At 42.4% G+C, this 15,658-nt stretch overlaps 1 protein-coding gene across 3 annotated transcripts in view; it reads left to right on the top strand.

The window, feature by feature from the left end:
- Positions 1-15,658, top strand: part of FHIP1A (FHF complex subunit HOOK interacting protein 1A) — a 188,455-nt gene that overhangs the window by 146,720 nt on the left and 26,077 nt on the right. For all 3 annotated transcript variants that reach the window (XM_081134046.1, XM_081134047.1, XM_081134048.1), the window contains exon 8: positions 13,935-14,102. In XM_081134046.1, coding sequence (XP_080990172.1) covers positions 13,935-14,102 — 168 coding nt within the window. The remainder of the gene's footprint in view (positions 1-13,934; positions 14,103-15,658) is intronic.

The following is a 15,658-nucleotide window of genomic DNA, read 5'->3' on the forward strand; positions in this document are numbered from 1 at the left end:
ACATGATTTGGGGCGATTACTTTAGTGTAAGTCATACCTTGGGCCATGGGAGTGCTGTGGGGCTTTGGACATCCAGAAAGGGTTGGACCATTGGGAAGCTGAGGGGATGCCTAGACGGGGGCCTAGAAGGTGGTGAGGGCCCAAACACCACAGCCATCAATTCTGAATCACTTTCAAGTTCCCCAGTAGCTCTGCTTGTGTGCTGCCATGTTGGTCTTGTCTCATTTACAATAAATTGGCCTTGTCTTGAGTATAGTACCGTGTCATTGAAGCTCTGGGCCTAGAGTGCAAAACATTTGTATGAATCAGTATAAACCGAATATGCATAGCTGAGGGACCTGGACTGTAGTTTCAGAAAAGTCAGTATATTCTCATTGAGGTATAAAGTGGAGTTCTGATAAGCTGAGAATTATGAAAAATGAGTGAGGCAGATGGAAGACCAAAAGAGCACCTTGATTACCAATTAAACCAATGCTGGAGAATAGGGTTTACACCTGTGGGCAACATTTCCTCATATTGAAGCCCAGAATTAGGTGAACTCACCCAGGCACACGCAGAACCAGTGGTGGGAGGAGCGAGAAGAATGTATATTTTCTGCTGGCAGCCTGGCTCCCAGAAGAAAGAGAGAGGAAGGAACAGGCTCTTCAAAATGACCAGTCCCTCTTCCTCCCTCAAGGAGACTTTGAGGGAGGCAGAGGGAGGCCGGAGCTCTGCTGGGAGAGCCTGTACATGGCAGGAAACATTCTGCCTGGAGACCCCATTTTCCTCTCCCAGCTGTATAAAACTCCTGCCTTTCTAAAGGCTAGCAAATTTGGAAGTGGTAATTCATATTAAAAACATAAATAGGGATGGTTTAACCATCATTCCCATGCTCAAGAACCTATAATGGGTCCCTATTACCCGCAGAAGATAGTTCAGTCTCCTTTAGTTGTTTTTGAAAATTTTTCCTAACACGACCCCATTCTGCCTGTTAACTTCCCTTCACCCATGATTGTCAAATGTAAACTTGACGTCAGAGCAGTAGCCTCACTGTCGTCGAGTCTTACTACTATATTTTTGCTGGGTTATTCTTTATTTCATGCCCGTCTGCCCAAAATATATTCATTTGTTAAATCCTAGTAGAGTCCCACAGGGGGCTAAAGCCTGGCATGTAAGCACACCCCAATTTCTCTCCTCTCTGTTCCTGAGCTTTCACTGGGATCCACGCAGTTCACTTCTTTTTGTGTATCCTCAGCTGCTAGTATATTGTGCACATGAAAATCACTCTATTATGCAACTGGTTAAATAAATGTATCAAAAGAAAGTGGCTAGCACCCTTATCACTGCATTAGAAGAGAGTTCTGTGTTGACTATGCTGGGAGATAAACTTACCAAGGCAAAGAACTGAAATTAGCTCTGTTATTTTTTTAAGTTTTGTACTTCCTCCACTCTTTTTTAAGAATTTTTATTTATTGATTTTTAGAGAGAGAAAGAGAGAGAGAGAGAAAGAAATATTGATGTGTTGTCCCACTTATTTATGCATTCAGTAGTTGCTTCTTGTATGTGCCCTGACGGGACTGAGCCCGCAACCTTGGTGTATCGGGATGGAGCTCTAACCAACTGAGCTACCCAGCCAGGGCCTGAAGTTAGCTTTTGTTTCATGTCACTGACATGGAATCAGAATCTCAGATTTTTGGAACTGAGGGAATAGATCATTTAGTTCAACACCATCATTTTACAGCTGAGAACAGTAAGACTCATGATTGGAAAAGAAATATTCAGAATCCATGAGCATAATATATGTGAGAGGGATAGAGGATATGCAATAGGTGATTTTTCAATTCTCTAACATTAATTTATCCGCAGCAGGCTTATGTGGCCACTTTATATTTACATTAGGAGGTCCTCTAAGTATTCCAGAGTGGTGTTCTCTTATTTTGTAGAGCCTCACTTCTTTATGTTCTCATCAGAATCTGATGAGGGAAGCACTTTTCGCAGAAGCTTCCACCCCCATCTCATCACGAACCATCTTTATTGGCACTTGTAAGCTTCCTGTGCTAGGTTACTCGGCAGGCCAGGCACTTCACAGCGGGAGCAGCTGGGACGCCAAAAGATCACTTGCCCAGTGTCACCAGATACTAAGGATTAAAACACAAGTGTTTAATATATATCCACTGCAGTCCATTTTCTACTACCCCATGATGCCTTTTTCTTCCTTAAATTTTTATCTGTACAGCTTAGAAAGGAAGCACATTTGCATTCTGTTATTAGCAAAGAGAAAGAACAACTAATATAAATACTTCGCCCTCCAGGGTAGAAAGTTAGGAGCCAAACGTGGAGAAAGGACAGCTGGCTTTGAGAGTGCTGTGAGAGGCGCTGCCCTGTGCCAGCAGGGGACAGAAAGCGGGAGCTGACTCGGGGTGTGGGGGTGTGGGGGTATGGGGGGGGGGTCAGCTAGCTCTTGGCTCCTCCTAAGTTCCAGGCAGGTTTTCCCAGGGCAGAGTCAATGTTTGTTTTATGTTGTAGAGACCCCATGACATATGTGATCACATTTCACTATTGTGTAAAAATGTCAGACAAAATAAGCACAGTGTTTAAGTTATTTCTACCATTGTTTCTTTCCATTAAATTTTAAATATTTTAAGGTTGTAATTTAAAAAATTAAACATTAATATTGCCTCTTTTTTATTCATTAACAGAAAAATAAGTAAATATATGTTTTTAAAATAGTTTTTCAAATACCGAGTCTTGTCACATTAATGAATCAAAAAGTCATTTTGGTAGGTGGCAATTAGCACCTAAAAACAGAATAGAAAATATCAGGATGCATTGTACTTAGTAACAGTAACTATTACATGTTATTGTGAATATAATTCTTATAATGGGTCCTGGTTTTAAAAAGTTTGAAAACTACTGTTGTCATGCTTTGGAGGATTATTTGGAAAATGGGTTATGAGATTAGCCTTGACATAACATTTCTGCTTTATCATGGGCTGCAGATAGTATTCGGTCTTCTCTTGATGTGAAACATTCACTTATTAATTCAGTTAACTCAACAAATAAATGTTGAGTGCCCAGTATATAGCACACACTGTTCTGTAGGCTGGGGACGAGATCTCTGTACCAACCTATGCACAAAGCTAATCATCTTATTATACACTGTAAGTTTGCATAAGGGTTATCTGTGGGTAACAGAAAACTCCTTTTATGTAAAAGAAAACCCGCTTTAATGATCCTTTCCTATTCCACACACCAGTTGTGCTTACACTTCCCTGGCCAGGGTATATACAGCCATACCTAGGTGCAAAGGAAGTAGGGAAATGTAGTTTTTTAGCAATAAAGTTAGGATATATTTTGAAGGAAGAAATAAGTTTCTGTTGGTGGAAGCTAGAAGTTTCTGTTGCTATTGGAAAAACAAGCTAGACAGGTGTAGGGTTGTATATGTTGTCCACTGGGCACAGACGCCCTGCTGAGGGAGCAAGTAGGGGAGATGAAGTTTCCATTCTGCTTGCCAGACTGTGTGCCCTCAAATGGGCCTGCGTCCACCCACAGGAAGGGGCACCGTTATCTAATTGGCAGAAGGTACCTTCTGCTCTGGCCAAGCATCTACTTACCAAGTTGTGGGCCTGGGCAGCTACTCAGCCCAGAGAGGGACCCTTTTACTAATTTGCAGAAACACCCACTATGTGCGGGTTTTGGCTCAGAGGCTGGGTCCCAGGAAACCTATCAGTGGCCTTAGTATTTGACCCTAGACAACTGGTTCTGGCTCTTCTCCTAGCATAGCTTTCGTCTCCTTGTTTTTACCGCTTTAAAAATAATAGAAGTTAGTTGCCCAGCGGTTGAGCATCGACCTAGGATCCAGGAGATCACAGTTCGATTCCCTGTCAGGGCACATGCCTGGGTTGCGGGCTCAGTCCCCAGTGGGGGGCGTGCAGGAGGCAGTTAATCAATGACTCTGTGTCATCATTGATGTTTCTCTCTCTCTCTCTCCCTCTTCCTTCCTCTCTCTGAAATCAATGATGACCAAAAAAAAAAAAAGGAAACAAAACTGTATTCATCGTCTTAACACTTTCCCTCTCTCTCTCTCTATTTTATTTTAGAGTCTGAACCAGCTCAGGTACAGATCCTCATCTCTGACCTCAATGCCATCCTTCACGTCACTTTTCACCCATTGTAGGAGAGGGAAATTAGGGTTATAAATTAAGCTTACATTTACTTTTGATTTGAAATGGAAAATTAGATTTCTTTTTAATTTCAACAAGTGCGTGAAGGAGATAATGCTGTACCAAAGGACCCCATTCTTAAGCATCAGAATTATGAAAAGATTGGAAGGGTCCCTACACAGAGAAATACAAGAACAACTCACACAAGCCCTACTTTACCTAAGGCAGCCAGGTGGTGGTCTTCCTGGAAACAAAGGGGGAGGGGGAGGGAGAGGGAGAACCTGGCCTGAAAGTTGGTGTGACTCTTTTACTCTTTCCCTATGCTCTCCTAAGAGAACATTAACAATTTATCACCAACAAATGCCCTGCAGGTTTTTCTTTAAGTAGTCATAAGAAAACCAGAAAGCAAGGAAAACAGAAAGGAATAGTCTGCTTATTTTATCTTTTTGGTGTAATTTTCTTTTGCCCCACACTGACTTTCTTTAAGGACCCACCCTTCCCTCCGTTTTGCATCTGACCTGCATGTCAGGTGAGCTAGAGAAAGAATAAACAACAGGGTGCTCCTCTGCATGTCTTGCCCTGTGACTGTCCAGCGGCAGATGGTGAGTGGGTTGCACGTAACAGAGAAACAGACCGGAAAGACTGGGATTATTGGACTCTTTGGGACAGACACCTCTGTGTTCTCACTCTTCCGCTGTGCTGAGGTCATTCCATCTCTCATGGAAAATGAGCCAGGAGTGAAATCTGTCTTTTATCATCAGAACTTGCCTTTGTTATAGTTTTGGTGTCTAGGAGAATTGGTCTGTGTATAAAACTCCACCCTCAAGTGATACATTGAACCCAGCAGGCAGATCGAATTGGAGGTGAGGGTGGCAGGCATTGGATGCCACCTTCTTATAATTGTCCTCAGGTACTTCATTCTAGAGAAGCTGCTGGCTGAGACTCTGGCTCATAAATCATTTCCCCTCTACTGTTGGGTTGAAGGTCAGTCTCATCAGAACTCAATAGTACTGTCTTATTAATCAAGAAGAGAAATTAGGGGAAGCCTGAGGAAGCCTTTCTTTTCTCCCCAAAGTGTCATTTGACTAGGTTGCCTTAATTCAAGAGTATGGTATGAGTTAGGCTCTGTATTTTCAGTGAAATGTTATTCACTATAAAAGAAAAATTTCCTCTGCTGTTCACGTACTGTCAGATTCATCTAACCACCTTGCTAATGAAGGCATCCCAGCGTGGGCTGTGAAAACCGAGTGTTTTTATTAGTTACAGGGCTGCTGATTTCCTTCTCGACACCTTTATTGATTACCCTTTGAGTACCTGCCGGTGCACCAGGTGCTTTGAGAATTCACACTGTAGGTCGGGCAGAGTTGTTTCTGTAGTAACTTTGCAATCTTAAAGTACGGATAAGTGCATTGAGAAAACTGAGAAAGGGAGCTGAGGGTTTTAATAAGAATTTCAAAGTTGGAAAGAAAGTTGAGTTTTGGGGACATCATTTCTTCATCACTGCTTCTTAATGTGAGGGCAGGTTAACTTTATTTTATTTTTACAAATAGCTAAAATTTATTGGATTTTTCCTGTGCTCCAAATAGAGTTCTAGTTCTGTATTCTTTACATAGATTATTTCATTTTTAGATGGAAGGTTTTCCTTTTCTTTTTCAATCACAGTTTACATTCAGGTTAACTTTAAATCACAGCAGGCTGACTCTTTTTTTGACTATGAGGAATGCTTTCTGATAAGAGAGACCTACTGAGCTGTCTTGCCGAAGGAAGCTGTGGAATCCTGTCTGAGTTTAGAAAAAGGGTTGGTGGATGTTTGTGTCTTGTCTGCCCAGCATCAGACCTCCTTTCCTTTCTGAGCTGCTTTAGCCTTCTGGTGAAGTGTCCTTACAATAAATATATGTTCTGCTTAGGTGGAGTCAGTTCTTATAAGCTTGTGTGGACCCAAAGAGTTGAAACACTATGCTGAGACTAGTCTTTAATTACATAGTAGGTGCTTACAAACTGGTCAGTGATGTTCTTGTTGTTTTTATGGTTCTTCACATGGCAACTAAGAGGTTCAAATCAAAAAGGAAGACTCTTTCTGGAACAATTAGTGGACAGGAAAGGGATAGATAAAGTGATCTTTGGAATTCTCTTCAGCTCTTTGCTTCTGAACTGAAATATCCCAGAGTGTCTCTGTTGAGTCTGAGCTCAGAGCCATAGGATGAAATCCCTTCCTTATATGATATTTGGAGTATTTCAATAACTAAACTGTATTGAATGAGGTTCAAATATAACAGATCATATATTGAATTTCACTCTGATAAGTTACTGTACAATGAAGTTGTAGGGTACGAATTATACACAATAGGATAGGAAGGGAGCATTTAGAGTAGCCGCTGCCTGACAGTATATACTAGGCAACAGGAAGAATATTGATGCTTTGAGGGCAGGGACCCTTCAACTTGGCCAAATCCAGTTGCACCAAGAATGCCCCTACCCATCGAACATAGGTAGGGGCATTCTTGGTGGTGGTGGCAGCTTTATTTCTGCTCTCAGATATTGGCCAGCTGGCCCTGCAGGATTAGAACTAGGTTTAAATGAGCGAACATTGACAATCACAGACAAAACAATGTTTTAGAGAATTCCAGTGCCTTCTCTCTAACTCTAGCCTGTCCTAGGACACACTTACTTTTGGGGTCTGTCCTAGCCTATCCCTTGTGACCACCTCACCATTTCCTTCCTGATTCTGCAAAATGCCTGGGAGGGATTTGGGTGGAGGGGGGAAGTAGTAGAGGGAGGTCTTTTTCTATAAGGGCTAGTGTACTCCCCACCCTCACCCCCAAATATGCAGACACGCACATTTTGGCTTTTGATCACCAGATACCCCCCTGCCCCACACACTTCCAGGTCCTTTCTTGCCCCAGTTGGGCTCATTTTAGGATGGATGCCCCAAATCAGAAAATAATGGTGACTCTTTACTGAGTCCTTTCTGTGTGTTGAGATTTACGCACATTAATTAGAATCCTCTGAATTCTTTTAAAGATAGTAAATTATTTCCATTTTTCAGAGGAGGAAACCAGCTCAAAGAGATTAAATAACATGATACAAGTTAGGATTTGAACTTGGGTCTGTGTAGCTCCGAGGCCTGTACTCTTTCTGAAAACCACACAGCCTCCTTTCCTATTCACCCGTGGCAACCGTGTTCTCTGCGAGGCCACGTTACTCCGTAACTCCTGGTACAGATCTCACTGAGGTACAGGTCTGAGTTAGAATTTCCCGATGCTTTTGGCTTCTGCTTTTGGCAACAGCAAAACATGCAGAACTGTGTTTGCTCACCTTTTACTCCCAGCCCCTGTGTGGAACATTACAGGTGCTTAATGTTTCTTGCACAGGGTTGCTCCTGATGTGTTCCCATTGCCAGGAGGTGCAGGAAGGTGGGAACCCCCCAAAGTGCAGCTTTCATAGCAGTCGATAGTGCTCATGACAATGTAATCTGTACACTGAGAACAAAGTGGGAGATGTGAGAAAGATTCACCAACCCTCCCAAATAGCAAAGGTGTACTTGGGAGGGTTGGTCACTAAGAATGGTGTCTGTTCTCACACCTGGCATTTGGGCCAGTTTCAGTGTATGAGGGTGTGCTTCCAGGGACTGGTGCTCAGCAAGGAAGCCTGCAGGCCTGGGAAGCGCCACCATCGGCCAGGCAGGGGAAGTGACCCAGCCGCCCAGTGTGTCTCCCCTGCCTGGCTGCCACTCCCCGCACAGACCCCAGGTCTGCATTCCGTTGGGTAGGTGGTGAGCCTTTCCCCATTCAGGGTCTGGAGGAACACTGAAAAGTTTACGTCTTCCCCTCTCCCTCAGAAAGTACAAGTTACTCTGCTGATTTATATTTAATTGATTTAATTATTATATTTAGTGTATCACAGATACGTCGAAGACAGGCTGGGGAGGAAGGGTAGAGACTGGCTTTATTTTTAACATCTCCCTAAAATATGTTGCTGCACTCCTTGTAGCCAACATGTTAATTTCCTCTTTCCTCAAATCTTTTAGGAATAAATAAGCCAAACTCACCCACTTTGGATGCCACCTCCATTTACCTCCCCAGCCTCCCTCTAGCCGTGGTGTCACTGAAGTGTGCGGCCTCCAGGTCCAGGAGCAAGCAGAAGGGAGACGTGGGGGAGGGAGCCTGAATTATCGACTCAGACTCTTTTCCGACTGGGAATAATTGAACGTTTTCTCTCGTGAGATTTTGGCCCAAACAGTGGGGCTGCTCACTGAGAAGCAGGGTGTCTGTCTTCCCTTCTGTACTCGAACGTTCTTCGAGCTCTGTGTCCTTGGAGGGAAGAAGATGGCTGTGAAGAGCCCGTTCAGCTCCTGCCCTTGGCTGCACTTGGGCGGACGTGCCTCCTGCCTGTCCACTAGCTCGTCTCTCTCTGCCAGCAGTGAGCGGGGTTAGCATGTGTTCCCTTTAAAGACCCCCTCATGCCTGTCTTATGCAATCCAGCCTCATCATTCCTGTCCCCACTGCTGGTTTCAGTGGGCAGTATTCACCTGGGGCTGAGGGCTTGCAGATAACCTGGCTGAACCCTTGCTTTGCTAGTTTTCTCCTCTGAATCAAAAGAGAGCCAAGGAAGTGTGGCTTCTAACTTGGAGAGGGTGCAACAGTCACCTGACCCCACTGACTGCCACCTGCCTGAGCGACAGAAGGTAGGACCCATCTGTTTGTTCCAGTGTGACTGGATCACACACACACACACACGCACACACACACACACACACACACACACCAGTTAGCAGGTGGGAAATTTATTTTTCAGGACATATCATCCTGCCATTACAGGGAGGATTCTGGTACTAATTTAGATGCAAATAGAATTTCCCAATGCAAGCTGATTACAGAAAGGTCGGGATGTGTATGTGCTCGATTTCACTCCTACGCTCTGCATTAAGTTAATGTGCTGCTGCAGTGTGGGCTCGATGGCGGGGCTGGGCCCTGGCCTCAGTGTTTGAGAGAGTTTATAGAAGAGGCATATGACTCATGGTGTCAGCTCCTCCCTTCCCACCCACCCACCCCCTTTTAAGAGAAGAGAAACTCTTTATTTTGTCTATTTCTGAGAAGCTTGAACTTTTAATTTAAAAAATGTGCTGTTGGAGCTCTGGGGCTAAGATAAAAAGGAGTAAGTTTCCTGTAAATTCAGTTTCCATCCTGCTCAGAGAACTGATCTCAGTTATGCTGCTTCCAGACCAGGCCATGCTGGGTCACAGCCTGGGGTATATAGGAAGCTGGTGATGAGAGCTGGTGGGTGAGAGGGTGGCAGAAAGGCCTGTGAATTGGCTTGGTTACTGCAGTGCTACATCAGTTTTTTTAGGTGTTTTTGACTGTAATGCGGAGCCAGAAATTTATGCATTTGTGTATGTTTTACTGACTATATAACAAGGCACATGCATATATAATATATTGTATTACATATAGTTTGAATAAAATATGTATACCAAAGTTTCACAAGCAGTACTTATTCTTACTACATGCAGTGTACTCTAATATTTTCTGTTTGAATCTGGTCTAAACCATTAATGAACCGATACATTGATTTCACTATGCACTTTGGGATCTCAAACTATAGTTTGAAAAGCACCAGTTTAAGAGATTGGTGGACTCAGGTAAGGGCTAGTGGATGGTGGAAAGGTGGGTGAAGAAAGAGATTTAGTTCCAGGATAGACTAAACTGGACTTGAGAGCAGTAAAATTAAGTACCTGACTCAGGGCTCCTTTCTGCAACTTGGGCTGAAAAGCAAGCCTAAGCTGTTGTTAATAATGCTGCGACAAATACAGGGGTGAGATAGCTTTTCAAATCAGTGTTTTTGTTTCCTTCGGATAAGTACCCACAAATGGAATTGCTAGGTCATATGGTAGTTCTATTTTTGACTTTTTGAGAAACCTTTATACTTTTTCCATAGCGGCTGTACCAGTTTACATTCCTACCAACAGTGCATGAGGTTCTCTTTCCTCCACATCCTCTCCAACACTTGTTTCTTGTGTTTTTGAGAATCGCCTAATAGGTGTTAGGTAGTCTCGTTGTGGTTTTTTTGATTTGCATTTCCCTGATAATTAGTAATGTTGAACATCTTTTGATGTGCCTGTTGGCCATTTACATGCCTTCTTTGGAAAAATGTCTATTTAGATATTTTGCCCATTTTTTAAAATCAGTTGTTTTGTTTGTTTGTTTTTTGCTATTGAGTTGTTTGAGTTCTTTATATATTTTGGACATTAACCCCTTATAAGACATGTGATTTGCAAATATTTTCTCCCATTCAGTAGGTTACCTTTTTACTTTGTTGATGGTTCCCTTTGCTTTGCAGAAGCTTTTAGTTTGATGTAGTCTTGTTTATGGACTTGTTTATTTTTGCTTTTGTTGTCTTTGCTTTTAGAGCCAGATCCAAAAAATCATTACCGAGACCTATGGCAAGGAGCCTACTGCCTATATTTTCTTCTGGGAATTTTATGGTTTCAGGCCTTACATTCAAGTCTTTAATACATTGTGAATTAATTTTTGTATGTGGTATAAGAGAGTGGTTTAGTTTTGTTCTTTTGCTGAATTGTACCTCAACTAGAAAAAAAGAGTGCCTAAGCAGATACGCTGTTTTGGTTCACAGTTGTACTTACCTTGTCAAGAATAATTATTTGTAGGAATGAGTTCTCCTTAGGTTATTGTAGTCATTCTGTTCTACCTTTAATAAGAAGTAACATTTCTGAGCTTTACTATCCTTAAACTTTATTGTTGTGTTATATGGTGATAAAATAGAGCCTCATTTACCATTTCTTCTAGAATTTCTATGTAGATTTGTAGCTACCTGCAGTTCTTTATAGAACAAGGTAAATCAGTATTGACCTGAGTCAGAAGGTCTTACTATCAACAGCTGCTTGTCCTCTGTCAATGGACCGTGCAGAGGCGGCTGCTTCCTGTTTGGCTAATCCTCCCACTTTGGGGCATTCGTGAAAGCTTCAGTTTTACCTTCTGCACGGCTGAGCTGCTTTCCCCTGGTTTTTTGTTAGCTTTCAAGTGATCACACTTAGGCTCTGGTCTCATCCTCGTTAAGGAGGTTGCCTATATGGGGGATTAGAGGAAGATTTTGAAAAGTAAGATAATGGGGCAGGAGAAGATTTTCTGGGATAAAAGGCTCCTAAGGGCTCTGACAGTATGGAGAAGGGAAGAGATGGAAAGAGTGAACCAGATGTTCCTGGTTCAGGTATTAGTTTAAGGTGAATGTGACCTCCATTTATAAAGAGTGTGCAACTTGATGCTTAATAGAATTGGGTCTTTAATATTTATACCACGTTATGTAAATGATGCCCTCCAAGTGCTTTCTTAAATCCTCTTAGCTTATAAATGACAGCTTTGATTTTTTTTCTTTAAAAAAATCTTTCATTTATCCGACCTCAGAGTAGTAAACGATAGATACTTAGTGCCCTCCTTTCATGGCAGCCCCCAAAGACCGAGACTTATATTCTGAAGAGCTGATTGCTGTGCTTTTGAGCTTATTAAGGTCATGGGTAACTTAAGGGGGGCAAGCTGATGCTGCATTATTGGTGCCAAGGCAGCTCCTGGAGTTCTGCATGACACACCCACTCAGCAGTGCCCAGTAGGTAAGATGAAAATACCGTCTTGCGGAAACTACACACATGGCCCATTTGGAGTGATTAGTGCTACTTTTTTTATAGTGATCAAGAGTGTTGGGGAATTAGACGTTTGCCTAAATGACTTTGGATTAGATTTCTGCTGAAGGCCCCCCGAGACTGCAGTAGCGGAATGGGTGTGAGCTCATGAAACTACCTGTTAGGTGTTGTGAGTCATTTCCCTCACAGCTACTTGGCAACATCAGTCATTTTATGTCTTTATTAAAAATGTTCTCTCTCTCTGAGGCCTTCAGAGCACATGCAGAGAAGAGGGAAGAATTAAAAATGAAGCTCAACTCTGGCCAATGTAAATCCCCGTGTCCTTGGGGGATGTCATTTATGCAGGAGACGTTTATTAAGTGCTGCGTATGTGCTAGACCAGTGCATCGCACTGGAGTAATAAGGAAGGAGACACAGTGTGTGTCCCAGGACAGGACTAAGAGTGCCGGAGCTGTCACTAGCGAACACTGGGAAAAAGGGTAGAAGCAGTTTGATTCAGAAGCTGGGGCAGCCCATGAGAAGCACGCTTCTCAAGGCAGTTTATGTGTCAAGTGGTTGACACGTTTCCTTTGCTATATTTGGGCCACAGAGAGCCCTTTGAAGTGGCTCAGATGGCACAGTGGTGAGTTGAATATTTGAGGATCTCACACCATTGGTGCTGAGCTGGTGAGGGAAGGGTGTTTGCCCTCTGATGGGGTGCTCAGACCACCCAGGGTGCTGCTGGGTGAGTTGTCCATAGGTTGTGAGAGAGTGCGTTGAAATGTAGTGTGTAGGCATGCCTTGCTCAGAACAAAGAAAACAGACAAAGCCCACTTGGTTTCTCTTGCCCACCTGGACTCATCTATCTAGAACATACCTAAGAACCAAGAAATTTATGGAAGTAATTGAAGCCTTAATGCACAGATGCGTCCATGCAAGGCCTATCTACACTTATAAAAGCAGACTCGGAGATCCAGTTCCTAAACTGCTTTGTGGATTTTGAAAGCAGAAAATTACAAGGGGAAGAGAAATGTATATAAAAGTCACAGTATGATAAAGTGGCAGTTAGCACTTTTAAAGGGAGAAATAAAGAAGATGGAAAACTGAAAAAGAGAAGGTGTAATCACGCTGAAAGCATCACCGGCCATTTCGTGGATCATCCAGCGTGTCAGGCTCGCCGCAGGGGAGACGGCCGAGATTTCTAGGGCAGAGGATTGGAGGTGGGAGTTTTGAACAGTTTTCGCTAGTGGTTGTCATGCAGCCCCGTTTAGGTATTTCTCCACTACAGACAATAAGGCCATTGATGACCCCTCTTCATCAGATGTTATAGTCTGCTTTGAGGAAGACAGATGTATTCCAGGTCTTCAGATGCTCCCAGTCACAATGGTGAAGTTAATTTATTGAAGCTTTAAACTCTTCAGAGTTCTGTTTCCTGAAAGATGGACATTTTACAGCACGGGAAAATCCCGCCACATGGAAAATACTAATTTGTGTTATAAAAAAGCCACAGTTACTTTATAAGCAGCAAATTCTTATAGCAGTTTGTAAGTACCACTTTATGTATATTATTCAGCTATAAAAATGTGACTTGCAACTTTGCAGAAACACGTCTGAACATGTGCATCACTGTGTGTTCACCTCCCATTTGCCATTTATTATTATATTATTTTGTGTGCTGGGTCATATACGTAATCCATCTTCCTGGACAAAAAAATGTGTTCTTAATGTTTCCAGCTCATTGTACATAGCAGGTCTCAGTAAATACTTATAGAGTGATGGCTAATGAAACAAGTTCTGCTGAGCTATCTAATTAATCCTTTACTGACCATGCAAACACGTTCCCTTATCTTTTCCCCCCAGCGATCGCGCACACAAATCTTCATGGTGTATGAGCTGCATTTGATGATTAGAGTTGTCTGAACACTTGAACCGCGTCTTTATGCCTTTGCTTCTCCCTTACTGAGCTAAAGGGTGGAAACAGCATGAGGTATTGCAGGATGTGAATAGGTTATCGGCTTCAGATGAAGCTCTGAAGTGTGTTCTTGTGGCAGGTGTGTTCTTGCCTTGATGGGGTCACCGCGGTGAGGCCGGGGCCGTCGGGGAGGCATGTATCGCAGCATCGCGGGGATGCTCACCTGTGCTCACTCTGTCGTTGGTCCCAGGTGACTGTGGAGGAGGTCATGACCACAACTGCCTATTTGGACCTTTTTCTGCGGAGCATCTCCGAGCCAGCACTACTTGAGATCTTCCTCCGTTTCATCCTGTTGCACCAGCACGAGAATGTCCACATCCTAGACACTCTCACGAGTCGAATCAACACCCCATTTCGGGTAAGATTTCAGGAGAATTTGTTTTGGAATAGGATTATGAATATTCTCTTTTCTCTCCCCTACCCCTTTTTTCCTCCTTTCAGCCATTACCTTTTCTATTTTGGAACTAGATACTGCATTTTGCTATTAGGAGTTCTTTTGTCAGGGAGGTGGCACTTACTGCCTTTCATAGGACATTTTTCTCAATTTCTGGGTTGGCACTTTCTTCTATGGAACTAGCAGAATGTGCTTCTGAGGAGGCATGATGCAGGGGAACATATGGGCATAAGTGCAGGCAAAGCCAAAGAACCAGAGTGTAGCAAGTCTGGGTATCAGATAATATAGTTCTGTATTTTAAAATGGAAGTCTGGGCAGTGGTGAATTTAGGAAATCATTCTTTAGTTTGAAGTTCTGATCAACTTTGAAAATCCTCTTATACTATTAGTGTTGCCCTTTGCACCCCCCCTCCCGGGCAAGGGCTATCTCTATTTAATTGCAATTATTGTTTTAAAATTAAAAGAATGATAATTTAACAATGTATTATTGACTTTGTAACATACATATATGATATGTGTAACAGTAATAGCACAAAAGGGAGTTAGAAGGATAGAGCTATATAGGAGTAATATGTCTCTGTTTCATTGGAATGAATTTAGTATAAATCTGAAGTCTGATAAGGTAAGATGTAAATGGTGTAGGGCCTAGAGGAACCACTAACAAAATAACTTAAAAAATATACTGAGCCTTGGCCAGCATGGCTTGGGTGGTTGGAGAGTTGTCCTGTATGCCAAGAGGTTGCAGGTTTGATTACAGGTCAGGGCACATACCTAGGCTGCGGGTTCAGTCCCAGTTAGGGCATGTATGGGAGGCAACCCATTGATGTTTCTCTTTCTCTCCCTTGCTCCCCCCTCCCCCTCCCCTCTCTCTAAGAATCAATGAACAGGACAATAAAAGAGGAATAGGAGAACAAAAAAAGAAATCATGATATATAGAGAACAAAAAGTAAAACAGATAGAAATCCAGTTATAACAATAATATTAAATGCGAATAGGCTATAAAATTTAATCAAAAGGCAGAGATTGTCAGACTGGATAATAAAAGAAGTTCCAACCATATGCCATCTACAAGATTCAATGATAGTAATAGATTGAAAGTTAAATTCCTAAACCTGAACTGAACCAAATAATTGATAATCCACATAGAATAACCTTTAAAAACAATAAGTTAAGCTTATGGAACAATACACTTACTCTAAAGATAAAAGCTGAAATAGCTACAGTACTTTATAAAACTTCACAGTGTTGGTCAAGGAGTATAAACTTCAAGTTAGAAGATGAACAAGTTCTGGGGATCTAATATACAGCATGGTGATTATAGTTAACAGTACCGTATTATACACAGTATTAATATAGTAACCCCTTTAAGTCAATGTCTAGGGTGCTCAGCACAGTGCACTTGTCTTTTTTTCATTGAGTTGTAGGAGTAAACAGAGAATGTATGTTCAGACTGTCAGTTCTCCTATGGGATTTGATTAGAAAGCCTAAGCCTGGAATTAGGACATTATGCAGAATTACCAT

The sequence above is a fragment of the Miniopterus schreibersii genome (assembly GCF_964146895.1).
Source record: "Miniopterus schreibersii genome assembly, chromosome: 4".
Classification (NCBI taxonomy): Eukaryota; Metazoa; Chordata; class Mammalia; order Chiroptera; family Miniopteridae; genus Miniopterus; species Miniopterus schreibersii.